At 44.3% G+C, this 20,809-nt stretch overlaps 1 protein-coding gene across 1 annotated transcript in view; it reads left to right on the top strand.

Annotated features, from left to right (window-relative positions):
• The window catches only part of FER1L5 (fer-1 like family member 5), a 71,219-nt gene extending 51,146 nt beyond the window's left edge, over positions 1-20,073 (top strand). The window contains exons 20-47 of the mRNA XM_044659607.1: positions 1,229-1,392; positions 1,724-1,726; positions 2,109-2,220; positions 2,410-2,512; positions 5,086-5,228; positions 5,764-5,937; positions 6,328-6,445; positions 6,571-6,648; positions 6,986-7,167; positions 7,427-7,588; positions 7,954-8,058; positions 9,987-10,133; positions 10,463-10,771; positions 12,327-12,422; positions 13,659-13,778; positions 14,535-14,696; positions 15,005-15,096; positions 15,623-15,793; positions 16,081-16,226; positions 16,504-16,643; positions 16,990-17,078; positions 17,407-17,502; positions 17,791-17,932; positions 18,407-18,506; positions 18,584-18,777; positions 18,958-19,067; positions 19,348-19,495; positions 19,658-20,073. Of these exons, the coding sequence (XP_044515542.1) occupies positions 1,229-1,392; positions 1,724-1,726; positions 2,109-2,220; positions 2,410-2,512; positions 5,086-5,228; positions 5,764-5,937; positions 6,328-6,445; positions 6,571-6,648; positions 6,986-7,167; positions 7,427-7,588; positions 7,954-8,058; positions 9,987-10,133; positions 10,463-10,771; positions 12,327-12,422; positions 13,659-13,778; positions 14,535-14,696; positions 15,005-15,096; positions 15,623-15,793; positions 16,081-16,226; positions 16,504-16,643; positions 16,990-17,078; positions 17,407-17,502; positions 17,791-17,932; positions 18,407-18,506; positions 18,584-18,777; positions 18,958-19,067; positions 19,348-19,495; positions 19,658-19,864 (3,813 nt within the window). The 3' untranslated portion in view covers positions 19,865-20,073. The remainder of the gene's footprint in view (positions 1-1,228; positions 1,393-1,723; positions 1,727-2,108; positions 2,221-2,409; positions 2,513-5,085; positions 5,229-5,763; positions 5,938-6,327; positions 6,446-6,570; positions 6,649-6,985; positions 7,168-7,426; positions 7,589-7,953; positions 8,059-9,986; positions 10,134-10,462; positions 10,772-12,326; positions 12,423-13,658; positions 13,779-14,534; positions 14,697-15,004; positions 15,097-15,622; positions 15,794-16,080; positions 16,227-16,503; positions 16,644-16,989; positions 17,079-17,406; positions 17,503-17,790; positions 17,933-18,406; positions 18,507-18,583; positions 18,778-18,957; positions 19,068-19,347; positions 19,496-19,657) is intronic.
• The last annotated feature ends 736 nt before the right edge of the window (positions 20,074-20,809 follow it).

Below are 20,809 nucleotides of genomic sequence, written 5' to 3' on the forward strand. Positions count from 1 at the left end.
CAGGATTTAACCTGTGATTTAATCTCCTCAAATGTTCTGCAATTTAGAATCTTAAAGTTCACCTGGGGCACCAAGAAGTTAGATAATCTACACAGCCAGCACTCAACAGACACTAGACTAGAACTCAGATTGTCTTGACTCCAAGGCTGGCTCCCCATCTATCACACTATCGACCATTTTCCAATTGACTCTTGATGATATACTCCAAGGTCCATGTACATTCTAAAAGGTCTCTGCCCTCACCTCACTGCTTTAAACCCCTATTATTCCCTGACCTCCACTATTACCAGTCCTGGCTCTCCTCACTAGCCTAGCACACTTATTCTGTCTTGCCCAAGCCTTACTTCTTTTTTTTTAACCCTTGCTTTCTGTCTTAGTAACAAATCTAAGGCAGAAGGTAAAGGGCTGAGTAATGGGAGTTAAGGGACTTACCCAAGGTCACACAGCTAGGAAGCATCTGAGGTCAGATTTGAACCCAGGTCCTCCCAAATCCAAGCTTTACACTCTATTGTGTCACCTAGCTGCCCCCATATGTTACTTCTGAGCCCTCTGCCCATACCACAGTTACAAAGCATTACTCCTTCCTTTTTGTGAAATTCTACCCTTCTCTTGATTCAAACTATATAGTCACCTCCTCTGATATTCAGCATTCCTCTCCATTCAAAGGAATCCTTCCTTGGGCCTCACCATCCTCTCAAACTTGCCTATCTCCTCTTCTTCCAGAGAGAGATCTTTATACCCCTTGCCCTCCCTGCCTCATCCCTATTCACCTTGCAACATAGCATGTATGCTTTGTCTGAAATTCTCTGTTTAGTTAGGATCCCTATTAACCTAGACTCTGGTCTCTCTGCCTGCCTTCACTCTTCAGCCAGGAGGGAAATTGGGTGGGTAAATGCATATGAAGCACTTTTTAAACCATAAAGTGTTCTGATAATGTCAGCTGTTGTTGCTAAGCTACTATAATGATACAAGTATGGCATAACAGGAAGGGTACTATATTTGAAATCAGAGGATCTGGATTTGATATAGTTCTGCTCTTTGTTACCTGATTACCTTTGAGCAAGCTATTTCATCTTTCTGGGCTTTGCTTTCCTCATCTGTAAAATGGAGCGGGGAGTGGAGGTGGAGGGCTGGACTAGATGGCTTCTATTGTCCATGTGTTGCAGCTCTGAATATATCCTATGATTCTTCTCATGTTTGTTTGTGTGTGTGCCTTATTACCTCTCAGTATGAGAACCAAGCTATGTACAAGGGCAAGTGGGGACAACAAGGGCTGAAAAACTATCCCATCTTCTCTGATGTCACTGCACAGCAGGCTCTCCCCATGAAAGACTTCCAAGTGCCCCAAGGATGGCGCTGGGAGGGGAACTGGTTTGTGGAACCCCAGAGAAGGTGAGTCTGGCAAACGATGGGACAGGAAGGACAGTGGGAATAAGGTGGGATGAGTAGGGGCTGAGTCAGTGTCCATGGATGTCTACCACTATAGCCTTTATCCTGCTTCCTAATCCTACTCGGTCTCTTATTCAGACATTTGTGCTACTCACTATGGGTGAGAATCTGGCTATTACTCTGTGCTAGAGGGAGATAAAGAGAAATAGTAGAAAGGACGGCTATAAGATAGTCATCCGGCCACTGAAGCTAGAAATAGATAATTTGTTCTTGGGTAGTCAGGACAAAAGCTATAATTGGAAATTCTTTCACCTTGGATAAACAAGTGGTAGAGGTTGTACTGAAGAGGATAGTCCAATGGAGTTTGGGGGTGGGGGACCAAGGAAAGTGTGACTATGAACAATCTCATCAGGAGAGGTAAGTCCAGCCCTCAAGTCAGAGGGAAAATCTATTTCAGAGAAGTGTCCAATGATAATATGCCCTAGGTGGCCACCCAAGGATGGACAAGGGTCATGTTGAACAGCATAGACTGGAGAAGTACCATAAGGCTTAGGGGAGAAAGCACCCTGAATTGTTCTACCCTAGCTATGTCTGAGAAAAAAATCCAGTGAGGACATTGTATGAGGCTAAAAGACAAGACAGATCAGGCCCAGTGGATCATCACAAGGTGGATACAGGTGTGAGTACAGGGGTCTGCCCTGCTAACCTTCTCCCTCCAGACTTCTAGGCACAGATATCACTCAAAACCAAATACTGGAGGAAGTATATGAAAACCAGACACGAGACCCTTGGAAGAGATGGGCTCCAGCTGCAATCCCAGACACCGATATGGTGAGTAGGAGTGGTATCCTTAAAAAGAAATAAGATAACCAAAGCTGGGCAGAAGATACAAATCAGGGACTGCTACAGTGTGAATGGAATAGAGTAAGGTAGCTAGGAGTGTTGAAGATGGGAGGAATCCGGGATTGCCTTTCCCCTAAAGTCCTCAGTTTACTCTTTCCCTACTCATCCCTTCTGCAGATTGGACAGCCTGTGCCAGCCAAGGAGAACATGGAGTGCCCCGAAGGGTGGTTCATCAAGGAAAACTGGAATGTGGAGTTAAATCAGGCAGTGGATGATGAAGGCAGGTCCTATTTTCATTGGGAATATCTGCCTACTAGAAGAACCCTGGCCTCTATTGTTACTAAAACCTAAATGTCCCCCTAGGTTCTTTTACAACTCAAAATCTGTGAGTTTGTAGACATCCGAACAGTGAGGGATAATTTCAGAGCCAGGAGGGAAATAAGAGCCACTCATTTCACACTGCTACCCCAAAGACTTAGAATAATGGGATACTAAGTCTAGGGAGCATGTACAGTAAAAAGAGCCGTGGGTTTGGAATTTTTCTTAAATATTTCCAAATGATCTTTGAATTTAGTTGCCTGAGGGTTAGGAGACCTGGTTTAAAATCCTGACTTATCTATGTGACTTGGGCATACTAAATGAGTGGGCTAGAGGGCTGAAGGACCTTTCCAGGACTAAAATTCTATATTCTATTTTATATTATTCCATTTTAGTCTAGTAGTTATTTTTTTTTAATTTTAGTCTATGTTAGTCTATTCTGTCTTGTGCTGTTCTGAATTACTCTTTTCCAGCGATGGTGAATCTATGGCATGGGTGCCAAAGATGGCACACAGAGCACTCTCTGTGGGCACGTACCATGTGCCCACTCCTCCACACCCCTAAAGTTCATTACTAAAAAGGCAAAGGGACTTGGGTGGGAGTTTCTCCCTTCCCCCTCTCCATAACAACATTTTTTCACATCACCCGCCCTTCTACCCAGCAACCCAATGACAGCACATGGGGTAAGGTGGGTGGCTCACAGAGGGCAGAGCTGGAGGGGAGTAGAGCACTTGGGCCAATTCCATCCCTCTCCCTATACTCACTGAGGACATTCTTCACTTCACCTGCCCCTTCATCCAGCAGCCCAATGGGAGAGCTTTCTCCCTCCCTTGTGCGTGGTAAGGGGGAGAGTAGGGCACACTCAGCACTCGGTGGTGGGGGAGAATAGCATGTGGTCTTCGAGAGTGGGAGTGAGCACAGCACTTGGTCTAGAGGTGTGGAATGGGGGCACAGCCCAGCACCCCATCTCTAAAAGGTTCACTATCATTACTCTATTCCATTGTCTCCTGTTCTCTTCTGTTCTTTTTCAACAAACTATAAAACCAGTCTCTTCAACTACAATGAAAACTCATTTTCTTTGCTTCACTCAGTTTTGATTCAAGAAATATTTATTAGAGGCCTATCATGTGCCATAAAAGCCAAAATGAAATAGTCCCTGTCCTCAAGGAGCTTACATTCTTCATATGAGAGTGGAGGATGAGAGAACAATGGATACAGAAATAAGTAAATGTAAAGAAATTTCAGAGGGAGGTAGGAACCCTAAGGACTGAGGAGGTCAAAAAGGGCTTCTACCAAAAAAAAAAAAAAAAAAAAAAGGGGGGGGGGGCTTCTACAGCAATTAGAAGTAGCACAGTGCTTAAAGCAACAGCATGGAGTGGGGAGAACCTGGGTTCAAATCTGGTCTCAGACACTTCCTATCTGTGTGACCCTCAGCAAGTCACTTTACCCGCATTGCTTTTTTAAAAAGAAAAGAGGATCTTGGGGGGAACTGGGGGTTCCAAGAAGCAGAAAATGAGGGAAAGTTATTTGTATTTTCCTACCTATATCTCCAAATACTTCAGTTACTAAATTATTTCTCCTTTTCTCCAGGGCAAAAGACTATAGCACCATTAGTCTTTCATAGACTCAGACTATTTTGGAGGAAGACTTAGAGATCATCTAGTACAACTTCCTCATTTTTCAGTTGCAGAAAAACTTACCTTCCTAGAAGAATGCAAGTGACTTGAGGACAAGGACTGATTTTCATATTTTCATTTTGTCTTTGCATTCCTAGTGCCTTTATGCCCTCCCACCTAGACATGCACTCACACAGAGTCCAAATATTTGATTATATCAATGTAGAGAACATTTGGTTTGGGATCTCCTTCCACCAATACCAATTAGATATTCTACAAGTGGTGTTAGAGTTGCCAGAAGCACTAAGAGTTTAAGTAACTTGGGTCTGGTCAAACGGCTAGTATATATATATGTATTTTTTTTTTCATATATATATCATAGGCAAGAATCAAGATCTTCCTGACTCTAATACCAGCCATCTATCCATCATTCTATACTGTCTTTTGCCTTGCCTACACCCACACCTTGTGAGTGTTTAAAACATGTTAACAGGATTGCATTTGTTTGGTTTGAACTGAGGCCCAGAAAAAAGAAATGACTTTTCTAAGATCATATAGATTGTTAGTGGAAAATCTGGGGCTTATACCGAAGTCTCCTCATTCATAGTACCAGTTTCTTTCCCAGTTGTATTACCCTGGGCCCATTTCTTGGTACTTTAATCAATCTGCTTGTCTTCCCCTAAACCAGGGGTCAGCAACCTTTTTGGCCGTGAGAGCCATAAAAGCCACATTTTTTAAAATGTAATTTCATGAGAGCCGTACAGTGCTCACAGTGTGCACTCCTGTAATAGTGCCTGAAAAAAAATTGACTTTATGGCTCCGGCAGAAAGAGCCATATGTTGCTGACCCCTTGCCCTAAACCTTCTATGCCTCACTAGAGTTGGGCAGTCAAAAGGCTAATAGGTCCTGCATCCTACAGGCTGGGAGTATGGTGTGGGGATTCTACCTTCCGGTATCCCCAAAGCCTGGACTGCTGTGGAGAAGACCTATCATTCCTGGCGGCGGCGCCGCTGGGTGAGACAGAGATACCAAAAGACTGAAGAGCAGAGACATGAACAGAAGGTAGTCTCTTCCTTGTAGGAAAGGGTTGAAGAAGAAAAAGATTGAGCCAAGAGGGTCTTCATCTCACTCCACCCCCAAACTGTTCCATTTCACTATTTGCCTGGTTTCAAATACTGCCTCAGATGCTTACTAGCTCTGTCACCTTGGACAAGTCCCTTAAACACTCTGAGCCTCATTTTCCTCATCTGCAAAATGGTACCTTCTTCACAGGACTATTGTAAAGGCCAACTGAAATAATGTACATAAAGCACTTTGCAAACCATAAAGTACTTTGTATAAGAAGTTTTACCCTCCATTTGTCCCATCATACTGTATCCTCTCACCCTTTCCTCTTTTCTGTCTTCAGATCTTTTCATTGCCTCAAGAGTACATTCCCATAACCCCAACTCTCCTAGAGGAGGCCCTCTGTGCTTTGCTGGCACACAAGAGGTGATGGCAAAGGAAAGAGGTTGAACTACTATATTATTCCCCACCTACCCCCCAAGTCTCTCTGGGTAAAGCTTCTAGACTGAAGCTCTCTTCTGCCTACTCACAGCAGTCACCTGCCTTATCTGAGGAAGAGGAAGGATGGGAATATGGCTCGTTTGACTCCAAATTTGACCTAAGTCCACAGCCAGACAGCAAGTTTCGTCATCGCTGCTGGCACCGTAGGATGGTACCCACTGAGGACACCAGTATTTCTCCCATCTTCTTCCTGGAGAAATCCTTGGTAAAAGATAATGGACCCAATATTTCTCCTTACCTCCTTCCTTCTCTTCTATAGTTAGCCCAAAGATGAGCATAAATCACACGACCTTCCAAGTACAATTAAGGGTGGGTAATAGGGCACAATCAAAGGTGTCCAGGATTCAGGGCACCCAATGCCAACCCTGGCTCCTAAGAGATCAAAGATCTACCACCAAACTCTACCTTGCCCTAATCTCAGGCTGGGCTCTTCTCCCATAATACAGCTCCATTGGATTGAGCCTGGGGAAAGAGTTCATCATCCTATATCCCCATCCTCCCGAGTGGGCTCTGGTTTTGAACCCAGCTCTGGGAGAGTAGGGATCTGGTGGGGGGAGATTGAAACACTTTGATGAAAGGTCATCCTGCATGACAGGAAAAAGAGATGTTGAAGGCAAAGGAAGAGAAGAAGGAAAAGGACGATCCAATGGCCCAAATAAATTTTTTAATGGAGCAAGAATTCAGCACTCCTTTCATTTATTGCATCATCCACAGTGAGCACCTTAGATGGGGGGAAATGCCCAAGGGCACCAGAGCTCCAGCTCCTATGCAACATAAAGGGGACCCAAGAAAAGGTTACAGACATGTGTGACTTCTCTGTATTCCCCTCTACAACCAGAACCACGGTACTACCAGCTCCTTTGTTATATCTACCAAGCCAGAAACCTGATGTCTAATGACAACCAGACCTTCTCAGGTAAGCACTCTCCACTCCTGTTGATCTCTCACCCCTCCAAGAATCCCAGAACTATAATGATAGTGGGGTTCTCTTGAGATCTGACTGTGGCTTCTGCTACTGGGATAGCCTTTACTTGCATAATGCAGGCAGGGCTTCTTTCTAGGAGGTCAAGGACATGGAATTCCTTGGGACCAGGGCAGGGCTGGATTAGAAGAGGCTACAGATGATTCCTAACTCCCCAACACCACAATTTGAAAAGTAGATACAATAACCAAGATAAATATCTGGCCTGGATGAAACCCTCACCCTTCTTTTGATTTTCTACTCTACTTCCCTCTCCCTACCCCATTTCTAGAGTCTTCCATTCAGGTGGTCTTCCTGCACTATGGCCAGCGCACCCGGACACTGGAGACTTCCTTGGTCCCAACGTGGAACCAGACATTGATCTTTAACCACATTCCACTCTATGAAAAACCCCGAGATATAGAAGAAAACCCTCCCCTGGTGTGCCTAGAGCTATGGCAGCAGAATTCCTATGTATGTGGGCAGCCATGAGTTAAGCGGGGGGGCCTCCATTGCTATTCCTGCAACCCCTTGCCTTATGCATGGTTTATTCTTGTGCCTGTCTTTGAGGCAGTGCTGATGGCACACATGAGTCCTTATTTCAAAGACAGGGCCCCTCAATGTTGGCCTATGACTTACCTCTGGCTTTGTTACATATCTCAATCCATAGAACCCAAGGCTATCCCTGCCCATCTCAGCCAACTTTTTAAAGTCCCATTTTCCTGTACTCTAGGGCAAGCAGAGCTTATGCGGGAGGAGCATGTGTTCACCAATTGTCTATTTAGATCTCAAAAATCGAGCCCTACCTCTGCTAAGCTGGCATCCCATCAACAAAATGCCAGGGGAAGAAGAGGGAGAGATTCTGGCTGCTTTTGAGCTGATCCTTGAGACTGAGGTACTTGGAGTGCAATTGATCTGTCGAGGACCCCATGTCCTCTAAATTCCCAATCCCTTTCATAAGGGGAAACAAAGCATAAGGCCACTGGATAGATGTTGGGAGGCCTGAGGGGGGGAAGTGAAGGCTAGGTATTCTGGTTGTCTTCTTGACTCCATGAATGGAAAGGAATCACATGTGAAGCTCTCAGCCTTAGACTCTAGGACCGCCTCAAAGGAGCTTTTAGATATTCAAATAGCCCCTACTTGAGACCCTTTTCCCTCTACCTTAAGTCCAGTTAATGTCTGTCCTACACTCAGGATCCTAGAATTATAGGTAGAGAGGTAGAAAGGGGGCCTTAAAAGTGACTCTCTATCACTCTTCAGATGGTCAGTAACCAGAGATCTCCACTCATGAGTATCCCCTGGAAGAATGGCTACTATACCCTCCCTCAAAGCATGCAGCCCTCCCTGAAGAAAACTGCCATTGAGGTGAAAGGGCTAGAGGAATAGGGGATGGATGGCCCCAAAAGGTGATAACAGGAACATCTGTAGGTGCCCAGGAAAAAGGCTCATGATTCACCCCAGGCAGAAGTGAGAAGGGGGTTTGGACCTTCCTTCTCAGCACACACCCATTTTGGTCTTCCCTACTCTTTGGTTCCACATCTCTTGGATCCCATCTGTCTGAAAGGAAGTATATAAGCTGAGATGGTGAGAAAGGGGAATGGAGACCTAATGCTATCTTCCAGGATATGTTGGTACTTGGTTCCACTTGAGGACCTGGGAGTTGGATATAGGGGTTCAACAAGGTTCACCCTTCCAACGACCAACCAGCCTGTGCACCTAGACATATGACAAGAGTAATATCTTCTCTGAAACCATTATATTTTACTAACTCTCCTGCAATCTATAGTCCAACCAAAATAGCCTTCTCTCTGTTCTTCCTGTTTCTGAGTCTTTGCACTGGCCATCTAATGTCTGGAATGTACTCCCTCACCTCTGCTTCACTGAACCCCTTACTTCAAGATTCAGCTCAAATACTAACTTCTAGACAAAGCCTTTTCTAATATCAAGTTAGGCCCCAATCCCTTTTTTTAAATAGATTTTTTTTTTAAATCCTTTACCTTCTTGGTATTCTAAGACAGAAGAGCAGCAAGTCCTAAGCAATTGGGGTTGAGCGACTTGCTCAGAGTCACACAGTAAGGAAGGACTGAGGTCAGATTTGAACCCAGGTCCTCTCAACTCCAGGCCTGGCACTCTATCCATTGTGCTACCCAGCTGTCTCTTAATATAGATTTATTTTGAATATATTTCTATATATAAATGTTGTCTCCTCCTCTAGAACATAAGCTCCTCCAGAGCAAGGACTGTTGCATTTATGAGGAGAGGTCTTTGTATCACCTGTATCCAGTATAGTGCCTGACAGAGTTGCCTTAATGTTTTTTGAGAGGTAGCTAGGTGTTTCAGTGGATAGAGAGCCAGGCCTAGAGATGGGAGGTCCTGGGTTCAAATCTGACCTGAGATGATTCCTAATGACCCTGGGCAAGTCACTTAACCCTGGTTGCTTGGCCCTTACCACTCTCTGTCTTGGAACTGATACTTAGTATTGATTCTAAAACAGAAGGTAAGGGTTTTAAAAATAAATGTTTATTGACTGACAGACTGAAACCTCCCCAGGGTCAGGGACCATTTTTAATCCAGGGTCCTTTGTATTATTACTTAGCTCCAACACATGAATTTTACAACAACAGCACCTATTGGTTGAGGAAGAAAGTGGAAGATCTGATATTATTAGCCAAATATTTACTGAGTACTGTCAATACCCAGCACTTTGCTGGGTGCTATGGAGGATATAAGTGAAGTGTATGACATACTCCCTGCCTCCAGGAGCTTGAAACCGAGGAGCAGAGCCCAAACTTAAACACAGGAAATAGTTTGAACATAGACACATGAAATGGTTAGAAAACACAAAAATGAAGACATCAGGTTTGAAGATATACACAACAGGCACTCGGGATCTTAGGTCAGAGCAGGGAGAAACACTATGGGCAGAAGACATCCCAGAGGCTTCAGGAAGATGGCAGGAGCAAGGCTGTGAAGACAGAGTATGATGGCTGTTCAACGGGCCACTGATGGTGGTATTTCCATGACCTTTATTTTATGACTTTATCCATGCCTCTCCCTCTGCCCCACATATATGAATAAAACACACCCTTTGATATAAAATTCTGACCACTATTCCCCAACTCAACTTATGCTCCTTCCCTGTCTTCTGGTTAAATAAAGTTAGAAGTCCCGTTCCACAGAGTATGACAACATGACAACCCTCCTATAAAAACAAGGCTCCCTGTTTTCTTACTCAGATCTCCTGCCCTTATCCCCTTCTCCTGGTAATATCCTATCAATTTGTCCTCCGGCAGATCCTGGCTTGGGGTCTACGAAACATAAAAAAGGCATACTCTCCCCGGCTCCTGATAGAATGTGGTGGGGAAACTCTAGAGACAGCTCGTATTGAAGACTACTCCTCCAACCCCAACTTTCCCCAGGCTGCCCTCCTACTCACCCTGGTAAGGACATAAGGGAAGGTGAAGGAAGATTCCCATATCATGAAATGGGAGGGGGGAAAAGGAGGGCTTTGATTCTAGAAGAACTAAGGGCAAAGACTTGAAAGAAGAGTCTAAGGATGGTGCAGGTCTTAGGAATGGGCACCAGAATTTTTCATAATACATGTATAACCCAGATTGAATTGCTTGCCAGATCCAAGAGTGGGGAAGGAAGGAGGGAGGGAGAAAATTTGAAAACTTATATGGAAAATTGTTATTACATGTAATTGGTAAAATAAATGTATAAAAGGGAATGGGCACCAATCTTCCTTATCTGCTGCCTGGGTCCATAGTTCCTGCCTCAAGAGGAAGCATATGCCCCACCCCTGGTGCTGAAGGTGGTAGACCAGCAATACTTTGGCATCCAGTTGTTGGTGGGCCAGGCCGTTGTCTCCTGCTTGCGTCCATATTTCTGTGACCCCTGGGCTAAAGACTATGTAGCCCCACGCCTTCCTGGTATGAAACTTTCTTCCTTTTCTCTAATCTCCTTCTCTCCCCATCATTCCCCATTTCCCCTAGCCTTCAATCTCCTGAGGGGGGAAAGAGGCTATATTTTGGGGTATGTACCCCTCCACCTCTTCCCAGCTGCCCTTTTCTCTACAGCCCTGACCTCTCCTTAAAAGTTCAGACATCTCCACTCCAGAATCAAAGCTGGAAAGGATCTTTCCATACCTGAAAAGGATTCTCTCTACAATATACCTAACAGCTGATATCCAAGCCTTGCTTAAAGAACTATAGTGAGGAGAGATCCACTATCTCTCTAAACAGCCTAGTCTACTTTTTTTTTAAACCCTTAACTTCTGTGTATTGGCTCCTAGGTGGAAGAGTGGTAAGGGTGGGCAATGGGGGTCAAGTGACTTGCCCAGGGTCACACAGCTGGGAAGTGTCTGAGGCCAGATTTGAACCTAGGACCTCCCATCTCTAGGCCTGACTCTCAATCCACTGAGCTACCCAGTTGTCCCCCTAGTCTACTTTTGACTGGTTCTAATTGTGAGCAAGTTTTTATGCTGGAATTAAGTCTAAATTTACTTCTTAATTGCTCTGCTTCTGACTTCTAGGCCCAAGCAGAACAAAACTAACCCTTCTTTCCATGTGAGAGCCCTTTAAATACTTGCAGACAGCTATCTTGTTGGCCCCACCTAATTAGTCTTGTTTTCTACTTCCACCCCATAGCTATATTCAAGAAAAGCCAGGTGAGTGAAGACCATATTACCCTATTCCTGTATACTTCATCTTTCTCCCTAACCATCAGGGGAGCGGAGTCTTTGTCCCCTTTTCCCAGGACTTGAGAAGCCCCTGCCTCCCAAAACTTTGGCCGTATAGATGCAACCAAGTTTATAGCTTTTTACATACCAGGGAGTGTGACTTAAGTAGAAATAACAGCACTTGGGTCCTAATCCTAGACAATCCTTCAGTTAACGTGAGGCAAGTGCATTCTCCTTCAAGGCTTTACTTTTCTACTGAGTATCAAAAGCTGTGCTTTCATCATCACCTACCTCCACCCCTCCTGTACCAATTCCTGTGGGGTCACTGTGGCTGAGACCAACAAAGCCTTTCCAGGTAGAAAGGAGAGAGAAGAGTGGCAAGCCCCAGCCATCAGTCTCTTCCCTGTTTCTTGGAAGAGATAGCATAGTATAGTGTACCAGAGGCTGAAATTGAAGTCAGGAAAACTTGTTCAATTCATGCCTCAGATACCTACTATGTGGCCAACCCTGAGGAAGTGATTTAATCTTTCTTATTGAGCTACAGTTTCCTCACCAATAAAACGAGGATAATAGTACCTCATAGATAAGGAACTGAGATAATGAATATAAAGTGCTTTGCAAATCTTAAAAGTGCTAAATAAATGTGAATTAGTATTATTGTAAGATGGGGGGGGGGGTTTATCTTACCTCTCTTTTCTTTCTCTCTCCAGGTTTTTGATTGGTACAGAAAGTCTGAACCTGATGAGGTGACATAGATGAAATCCCTGCTTTGGGGAACCAGGGATCATACCTCATGAGGGTGGGGACAGATTGATCCCAGGAAGCTAAGTGTTAGAGGGGTTCTGGTTTCCTCATTAAGAAAGAGGCACCTACCTTAGGGCTGACCCTGGCCTGGGTTGGTGTGTGGGATGTTCCTGATAATAATGTCAGCTTTATCCCCTTCCCCCGGTAGGAAGAGTATATACATGAAGTGGACTGGTGGAGCAAGATGCTCTGGGCATCAGGAGAGAGCAAGAAGTGGGACTACAAGGACTACTATACTCTGAAGGTGGAGATCTTTAGGGAAGGAAGGGGCATAATTCCATTAAGGGGAAGTCTCGCCCCAGCACTAGTGCATATGAACTGGAGAGCTGGAAGGGGCCCTAAGAGGTCATCATTCCCCAAGGTAACACAGGTCTTTAGGTGATAGAATCAGGTTTCCAGTGAGGTCCTCCAAAATCCATCACTTTTTTCAATTCAGCTTTCGTTCATTCACATGTGATATGTACACACACACACACACACACACACACACACACACACACACACAAAGAGTAAATCACAAAACCCAGCAAAACCTAGGGTTAGCTCTCACAGTCAGCTCTGACAGCTTAATTCCATTTACCTACAAATGACTCCTTTCTCCTCTGTTACTTAACTTTAGCAATCTTGGCATTTTGGCTCCTCCCACAAAGGAGATTCAGAGCCAGGAGGGATCTTGTAGATCCTAGTAGTTTCTCCTAGTTGTAGTTTCCCTGATCCAGGAAGTGCTTTATCTTTATCTTTAAGGCCTACCAAAGGTGAGGAGTTTCTGTCAAGTTCCCTTTGAACCTTTCTCCAGGACATGGTTTGGGAGTGAGGGAGATGAGAAAATGGTGCACAAGAAAGGAGAAATAGCAAGGAACAAAATAAACAGAAAAATACAGCCATTTCTTTTGGGCTTCATGCTTTGGGGAAGAGGTTGGGTGGTTGATGGACCCCTCTGCCCCTTCCAACAGGTATAAAAATTCTAAGACCCTTTAAAAACACACACACACACATACACACGTATATATTTTAAGATAAAAAGTATGCTTTAATATACTTAGTATATATTTTATTTGTTTTATTAGTATATACTTTAAAAATAATTAAAAATCTGTGGTCAGTCACCCCATGCCTCCTTCTAAGTGCTCTGCCTGCACTTAAAGACTTCAGTCTTTAAGGGGGCCCTACAAGGGCTTATTTGCCTTAGGCTTCTGGGAATGTCCTAGAGAGCCTTGAAAGTTGACAGCTAAAGACAAGCTCAGACAGCACAGGGAACTAGCAGCTATGTGGCCCTTGAGAAATGATGGAAAAATGAACAGAGTTCAAACTCCTGCCAATGAGGGGTGTCTCACCTCCTACTGTGTCTTCTATATCTTATTCCGACCTTCAATCCCTCCAAAATACACACATTCTCTCAATCGCTCTCTCTCTGGCTCTCACTCTCTCGCTCTCCTTCCCTCTCTCTCTCTCTCTCTCTCTCTTTCTCTCTCTGCACCAGATGTATGACTGTGAGCTAGAAGCTGTACCAGACTTCCAAGGCCTGCAAGATTTCTGCCAGACTTTCAACCTCTACAATGAGAAGAAAACCGAAGATAGTCCTATTGTGGGGCAATTCAAGGTGAGATCAAACATCAATCTAGTTTGTGTCTGCCCCTGCTTAACTTTCCTTATTCTTTGATTTCTCCTAGTTGTAGTTTCCCTGATCCAGGAAGTGGTTTATCTTTCTCCACAAGATGAGACTGTGGCCTCTCTGAGGGAAAGGGCAGGGTGGGCAGAGGGAAGTAATAAATGCTGAGGATAATGGGGACATATGGATTTTCAGGGTTACCTAACTTGAAGGTTAGTGTACTGTAGAGAGCACTGTATTGGAAGTCAGACCTCCTAACTTTGCCACTTAGCAACCTGTGACCTTGGGCAAGTCATGATCTCTATGGACTTCAGATTCCTCCTTTTAAATGAGAGAATTGGCCCAGATATCCCGTGAGGTCCCTTCCATCTCTATATCTGTAATCCTACAAGGAGGAAGCTTGTATTCTCAGTTCCATCTCATAACTACTATCCTACATGCTTCTCTACAAAGCTTGGTTCAAGTTTATTGGGGAAAACAAGGGTTTGAGTGAAAATATAGAATCTGAGACTGGATGACCCAGCAATAAGCTGCCATTATTAGTCTAAAACCATTAACCTCTCATGATCTGTCCTTGCTTAGACCATAGCTCATTCTATTGCTGCTTTCCCAGAATATCTTGCTGTCATTCTCTCATCTTCAGCATGGCTAGAGAGCACTGCTCTTTGAGTTTGAGTTGGGCATCAAATAGCATCTTTTCATTGGGGGGACTGGTAGGCTATGACCCCATGTCCTGTCCCCCACCAGGGCCTTTTCCGGATCTATCCACTTTCAGAGAATCCCAAACAACCCAGCCCTCCACGCCAGTTTCAAAATCTGTCTGAGAGACAGAGTGGCCCACAGCGGTGCTTTGTCCGAGTATATGTAGTACGGGCCCTCAACCTGCAACCTAAAGACAACAATGGTTTGGTAAAACTCAGTAGCTCACCTAAAGTTTCCCCCTTTCCCTGGTGTCCTACCCTTTTCACTGCCATCCCATCTCTCCTATCTGAACTCCCATTGCAGTTTAGAGATCCCACGATTCCTAATCACCCTAAGGATCACCTTCAATCCTCCACTCTTGTTGGACTGAATCCTCAATGACAGCCTTTTTTCCCCTCTCCTTCCCATTGGCTGTTTCTGGATATGACAAGTTTCTATTCTTCAGAGTCCCCTTCATCTCCTAACCGGTGCTGATCAGCTCAATTCCATTTTTGTGTCTGCCTCTGCAACACCAGTGCGACCCTTATGTGATCCTGAAGTTGGGCAAGACAGTGCTGGGGAACCGGCACGATTACAAGCCCAACACTGTGGACCCTATCTTTGGCATGTAAGCTTTCCTCCCTTCCTCCAATCCAATTTTAAATTATTTGAGGGCTAGAACCCTTAGCCAAAGCCCAACTCAACTTGGTCTGTTTCTCCCACAATGACTTGCATCTAGTAGTAACTTAGTATTTGTTACTAAAACTAACCCTAAATTGATTAATCAAGTTCTGCTCTTCTCTATTGCCAAAACTAGCCTTTCCTAGGTTTAGAGATTACAATTGGCTACCCCAAGTCAGTCTCTGAAAGAAATTATTTGGTCCCTTACAGGCTACAAGTAAAATGGCCATTGATTAAGTGAATAGTAATTACGGCATCATGTCCCATTTATCAAGGGCATTCTCCATCTTTGATGACGGCAGGATAAGGGGAATTTGGGGATGATGTGCAGACTATCCTGTTAGTGGCAAGATGCTGGGAAAACTCAATTCTAACAGGACCCCAGATACATGTTCAACTAGAATAAAGAGATTTTCCTGCCCTAGTCCATAGAATCCTATAATCTTGAGTATTCTCCACCCCTAATCCCACAGGATGTTTGAACTGAAATGCACCATTCCTCTGGAGAAAGATCTGAAAATCACGCTTTTTGACTTCGACTTAATTTCACCTGATGATAAGATTGGGTCCACAGTCATTGACCTAGAGAATCGGCTCCTGTCCAGCTTTGGTGCTCGTTGTGGGCTTCCCAAGTCCTACTGTGTGTGAGAGGGGGGTCTGATCCCAGCATTCTGGGAAGGTCAAGGGAGGAGTTACAAGGTGCAGACGAGAGATGTAGAGGGGCGATTCTTCTATTACTTCACAACACAATCTCTGCTGGGTCTCATTCATTGGAACCCTGGAGCCTGTGCTGGGCTGAGCTACTGGGATATCCTTTACTTGTTACAGTCCAATCCTTCAAGATTATATTCCCACATAGCCCCATGAAGTTCTAATCCTTTTCTAACTATTGAGCTCTAAAACAGCCTTGCTTCCACATGCATCTCCCCAGGTCAGGGCCCTTTCAGTGGAGGGACCAGCTAACCCCAAGTCACCTCTTGGAGCGCTATGCCCACAGGAAAGGCCTGCCCCCACCTGATTTCAGCATTGAGGATTCTATCACATTCAATGGGAGGACCTTCAAATTACTCAACTTTGGTAAAGAGTAGTACTGTTATCCCCAACCCTATCTGAAGCCACCAGTACACAAGATGGGCATAGATAGCCAAGATTAAGACCACCTGGAAGAATAGAGCATTCATGGAACTTGAGATCACAAGAAGGTTCCCAATGCCCTTTATTTTGGTCCTTAAAGCTATCCCTCTTGGGGAGTAGAACTTCTCATCAACAAGAATAGTTTTTACATGGACTAGTACAGGCAAGGCTGACTGTGTCAGGCCTAACCATTGTAATCTTTTTGTTCTACATTTCCCAGAACAACATACCCCTCCCATTAAGCACTTAGGTCCTCCAAAAGAGCGCCTAGCACTGTACCTCTTGCAAGCACAAGGACAGGTACCTGAGCACGTGGAGACTCGAACTCTGTACTCTAGCACCCAGCCAGGCATTGACCAGGTATGTACTAGGAATGGAGCTTGAGTGAACAGCCAATTTTGTGGAAGAAAGGATTAAATACAGGCACTAAGCAGGGGAGGGAAGAAACTTCTATTTAATCAATGTTCCACTCTGCGTGGAGAACATCAGTTCATGTACACACATAAGTGAACAAACATGTTTGTGTCCATGTACCTATAATCAGATGGGACTGCAGAGAAACTTGTCTTTCTTGACAGTACCATTTTTTAGGAACTCAACTCCAAGGGCTCTAAGATTTCTAAAAAGGCACAGTCAGGCCACAGGAATAAAGCTATTGTGAATAGGAACAGCGAATGCCAGCTAGCAAGTCTATCTCTGGTTCTAGGGGAAGGTTCAGTTGTGGGTGGACATCTTTCCCCTGCATCTTGGGCCACCAGGGCCCCCAGTCAACATTAATCTCCGAAAGGCCAAAAGGTGAGAGTTAATGTTTCCCTCTTCACACACTCGGCCAGAATAGTCAGATACATACCATTTCACAAACAATTTGAGGGCTTTTTTTCCCCTGTCCCTGATCCCATCTTTGGATACTGAATTTAAATGACACCCCTCCACCCCAAAGATTTCTTTCTAATCCTGGTGATGTGTAGAATATCCTCCCAATTTGACACCACAAGACTCAGAAGGTAGTGCTAAACCTTAAAACAAGGCTATCATAGGCTCTGAATGCTCTACATTTTCTTGAGCCATGGAAACAGCCATCATCATGGCTCAGTAGCCTGGTCTCAGAATGCAGTGACTGTAGGTACGAATTGCGCTGTATCATCTGGGAAACAAGAGATGTGGACCTGCAGGACGTCAATTTAACTGGAGAGAAGATGAGTGATATCTACATCAAAGGGTGAGGGCAGAGAGAGTGGGGAATAGATGGGAAAAGGACCAAGAATTAAATATGACCAAAACACATCCTAGACCCCCCCCCCGGAGTTGAACCCCTCTTTCTTTAAGTTCCTTGTCCCCTCCCATACTATCTGGATTCCCCCAATCCTGGAAATGACACCTTGGCTCTTTCATCCATACCAGGCATTAAGTGGTGCCCTTTTAATATAGGACCAACTTAGGAGGCCAGTGGGTGCACAGAGGAAGGGTTGAGTGCATGTGGACCTAGGATGGTGCATTTTGGTTATAGATGGATGCATGAAATGGAAAAAGACATGCAAAAGACAGATATCCACTATCGCTCACTTACTGGGAATGGGAGTTTCAACTGGAGGTTCGTCTTCACTTTTAAATATATACCCACAGAACAAATCTGCATCCTGAGCAAGAAGGTAAGGAATAATGCTGCAGAAACCGCATTCCTTCTTTCACATCCCTTCAGTTGACCTATCTATTAGCTCCAGCTAATAGACACTATTTCCTACAAATACATCCAGGTCACCCCCATCCTGAAAAAAAAAAACTCCACCTTCACTTAACCCTACCAACCTTCAAGCTATTGTTTGTCCTGTATAGGAGGCACTTAATAAATGCTTATTCCAGGGGACAGCTGGGTGGCTTAGTGGATTGGGAATCAGGCCGAGAGACAGGAGGTCCTGGGTTCAAATCTGGCCTCAGACACTCCCCAGCTGTGTGACCCTGGGCAAGTCACTTGACCCCCATTGCCTAGCCCTTACCACTCTTCTGCCTTGGAGCCAATACACAGTATTGACTCCAAGACGAAGGTAAGGGCCCCCATAAATAAACAAATAAATAAATAAATGAATGCTTGCTGATTGATTAAAGCATCTCCCATTTACAACCAGGAATTCATCTGGAGCCTGGACCGCACAGTGGAGAAGACCCCACCCCGACTTCTAATCCAAGTTTGGGACAATGATAAATTCCTTCCTGATGACTTTTTAGGTAAAGGGCTGAAATGAGGCTTTGGGACTCTAAGAGCAAAGAAGAGACTTTTTTCTTATAACTTTCTCTTGTCTCAGGAATCATAGAGTTAGACCTGTGTGAAATGCCAATACCTGCCCGGAAACCCAGTAAATGCACCCTCAGCATGATGGAAAACAAGCCTAAGTGGCCATTTAAGTTCACCTACAAGCATGTCTCCCTCTTCAGACAGAAAACTCTAGCTGGCTGGTGGCCATGTCAGATTCTGGATAATGGCAAATGGCGTCTGTCGGTAGGAGCCAGAGATTTCTAGCTCAGTATACTGGGTGTGATGTGAGGGCTATTGAGCTATACTTTTAGTATTTTGTTTGCAGGTAACAAATTCTTTCCCTTCCCCTCTGAGTCATGGGAAATCTGAGATTGCTGTTGAATGATCTCATTAAGTCCCTACTACTACCTATGATGTCTCCAGGGCAAAGTAAACATGACCCTGGAAGTGCTGACAGAGGAGGAGGCTGAAGATAAACCAGCTGGGAGAGGCCGCTCTGAACCCAACCAATACCCTACACTTCATGCACCGATGTAAGGGTCACACAAAATGCAAAAGCTCCCAAATGCCTTTTCCTAGCTAATGGCCTAAGAACTTCATTTGTTGGAAGTCTTTGGCAGGCCTACAGGGAGAAAATGGAGAGCTTTTTCTCATCCTACAGAATAGTCTGGCCAATTAACACCAACAATACAATTTTTTTTTTTTTGCTTTAAAAAAAAGCTCTTTACTCTAGGTTTCTTCTACCTGAAATTGCTTTTTCCCTCCTCTATCCCCCATCCCCGGCTTATATGAATTTCCTGAATGGGGAAACAGACGACCAGAATCCTCATTCCTGTGGTGGTTATCACCTTCGCTCAGTATCCGCTACATCTGCTGGCATCACTACCGATGGAGATTTTTTATCCTCATGATAGTAACAAGCTTGTTTATCATGCTACTAAACTTTGTCTTTTCTATTCCTGTAAGTGATGGGAAGTAGGGGAAGGGAGGGAGAAACAAAATTATAGTGTTTTTAATCTTCCATCTATAATGGTTTCATAGGAATAATCCCTTAATGACTGCCTTCCAGAGGGAGAAAGTTTATAGGACACTTTAATCTGACTTTATCCCTTATTCTTTCCAGTACTATTTGGCCATGAAGTTGTTCACACCTGAAATTCGGATAGCTGGGCCTTTGCCTGAAGCAGTCACAAGAACCAAGAGCACAACAACCACCACCCCCAGACATAGTTCTACTCCGTTTCACAGTCCATCTTCTACTCTGTTTCACAGTCCACAGACTGAAGCTGGCCATAAAAACAGCACCAACTATATGGATATTTTTTTCTGATCTCCTAGTCCTATGAGGGCAAATATACTCCCCTGGAGGACTTTCACTTTTCCACATCCCTTCTATCATCAACTCTTTCTTGCTTTCATTATTTTGAAGCCCTGAGGCTTCTATGGTTATTAAAAAAAAAAAATCAAATTCAAAAAGTTCTGCATAATCAGCCACTTTGGTCAAGAAATAAAACTCCCCTAAGTAGGACAGAGCTATGAGAAGACTAAAGAAATACCACCCAAATACAAATGTCTTAGTGCCAGAGTGTTTCATTTTATATTTCAAACTGATTGATGGTATGGGGAGTGATAAAGTAGCAAATGCCAAGACAAGTAGCAACTGGTATTCTTTGTGCCTATAGCTCCAACTCTTGATAGAATCTGACGGGTTCATGTGTGCTTAAGAGAAAAAAAAAAGGGGGGGGCGTCTGCATGCTAAGAATAGGTATACCATAGCTGCTATTGCTGCCCCATTAAACTTTCACTCCAAAGAACTTTGCTTTCTTAATTCCCCAGCCAGAATAAAAGCTGAGCATACAGTATTCACACTTCTGGCACAGGTGTACATACAAAGGCCTATGTCAAATATCTCTCTGCCACAGTGTTCCAATTCTAAACAATTCACTCAAATGCTTTGCCCCACACATCTCCCTCCTTAACCTCCAATCAGGCTAAAAAATGGACACTGGACACTTGATTTCCAGTTTGTTAAATCCAGTTAAACTCTACTTAAAGGCTAAGCAGAACTAAAGCACTGGGCCATGATTTGGACTCTATCCCTGATGAGGCATGAATGTCTTTGAGCAGGGTAAGATTTCTACCACAAAAGAGTACCAATGACTTTGAGCAAATGGCTTTTCACTAGAGGAGTACCATCTAAAACCCCAACAGGATGACAATTCAGATACACTGGATCACTGATGAAACCAACCTCCAAATCAGCTCAGATTAATCT

This window comes from Gracilinanus agilis, chromosome 2 (genome assembly GCF_016433145.1).
Source record: "Gracilinanus agilis isolate LMUSP501 chromosome 2, AgileGrace, whole genome shotgun sequence".
NCBI lineage: Eukaryota > Metazoa > Chordata > Mammalia > Didelphimorphia > Didelphidae > Gracilinanus > Gracilinanus agilis.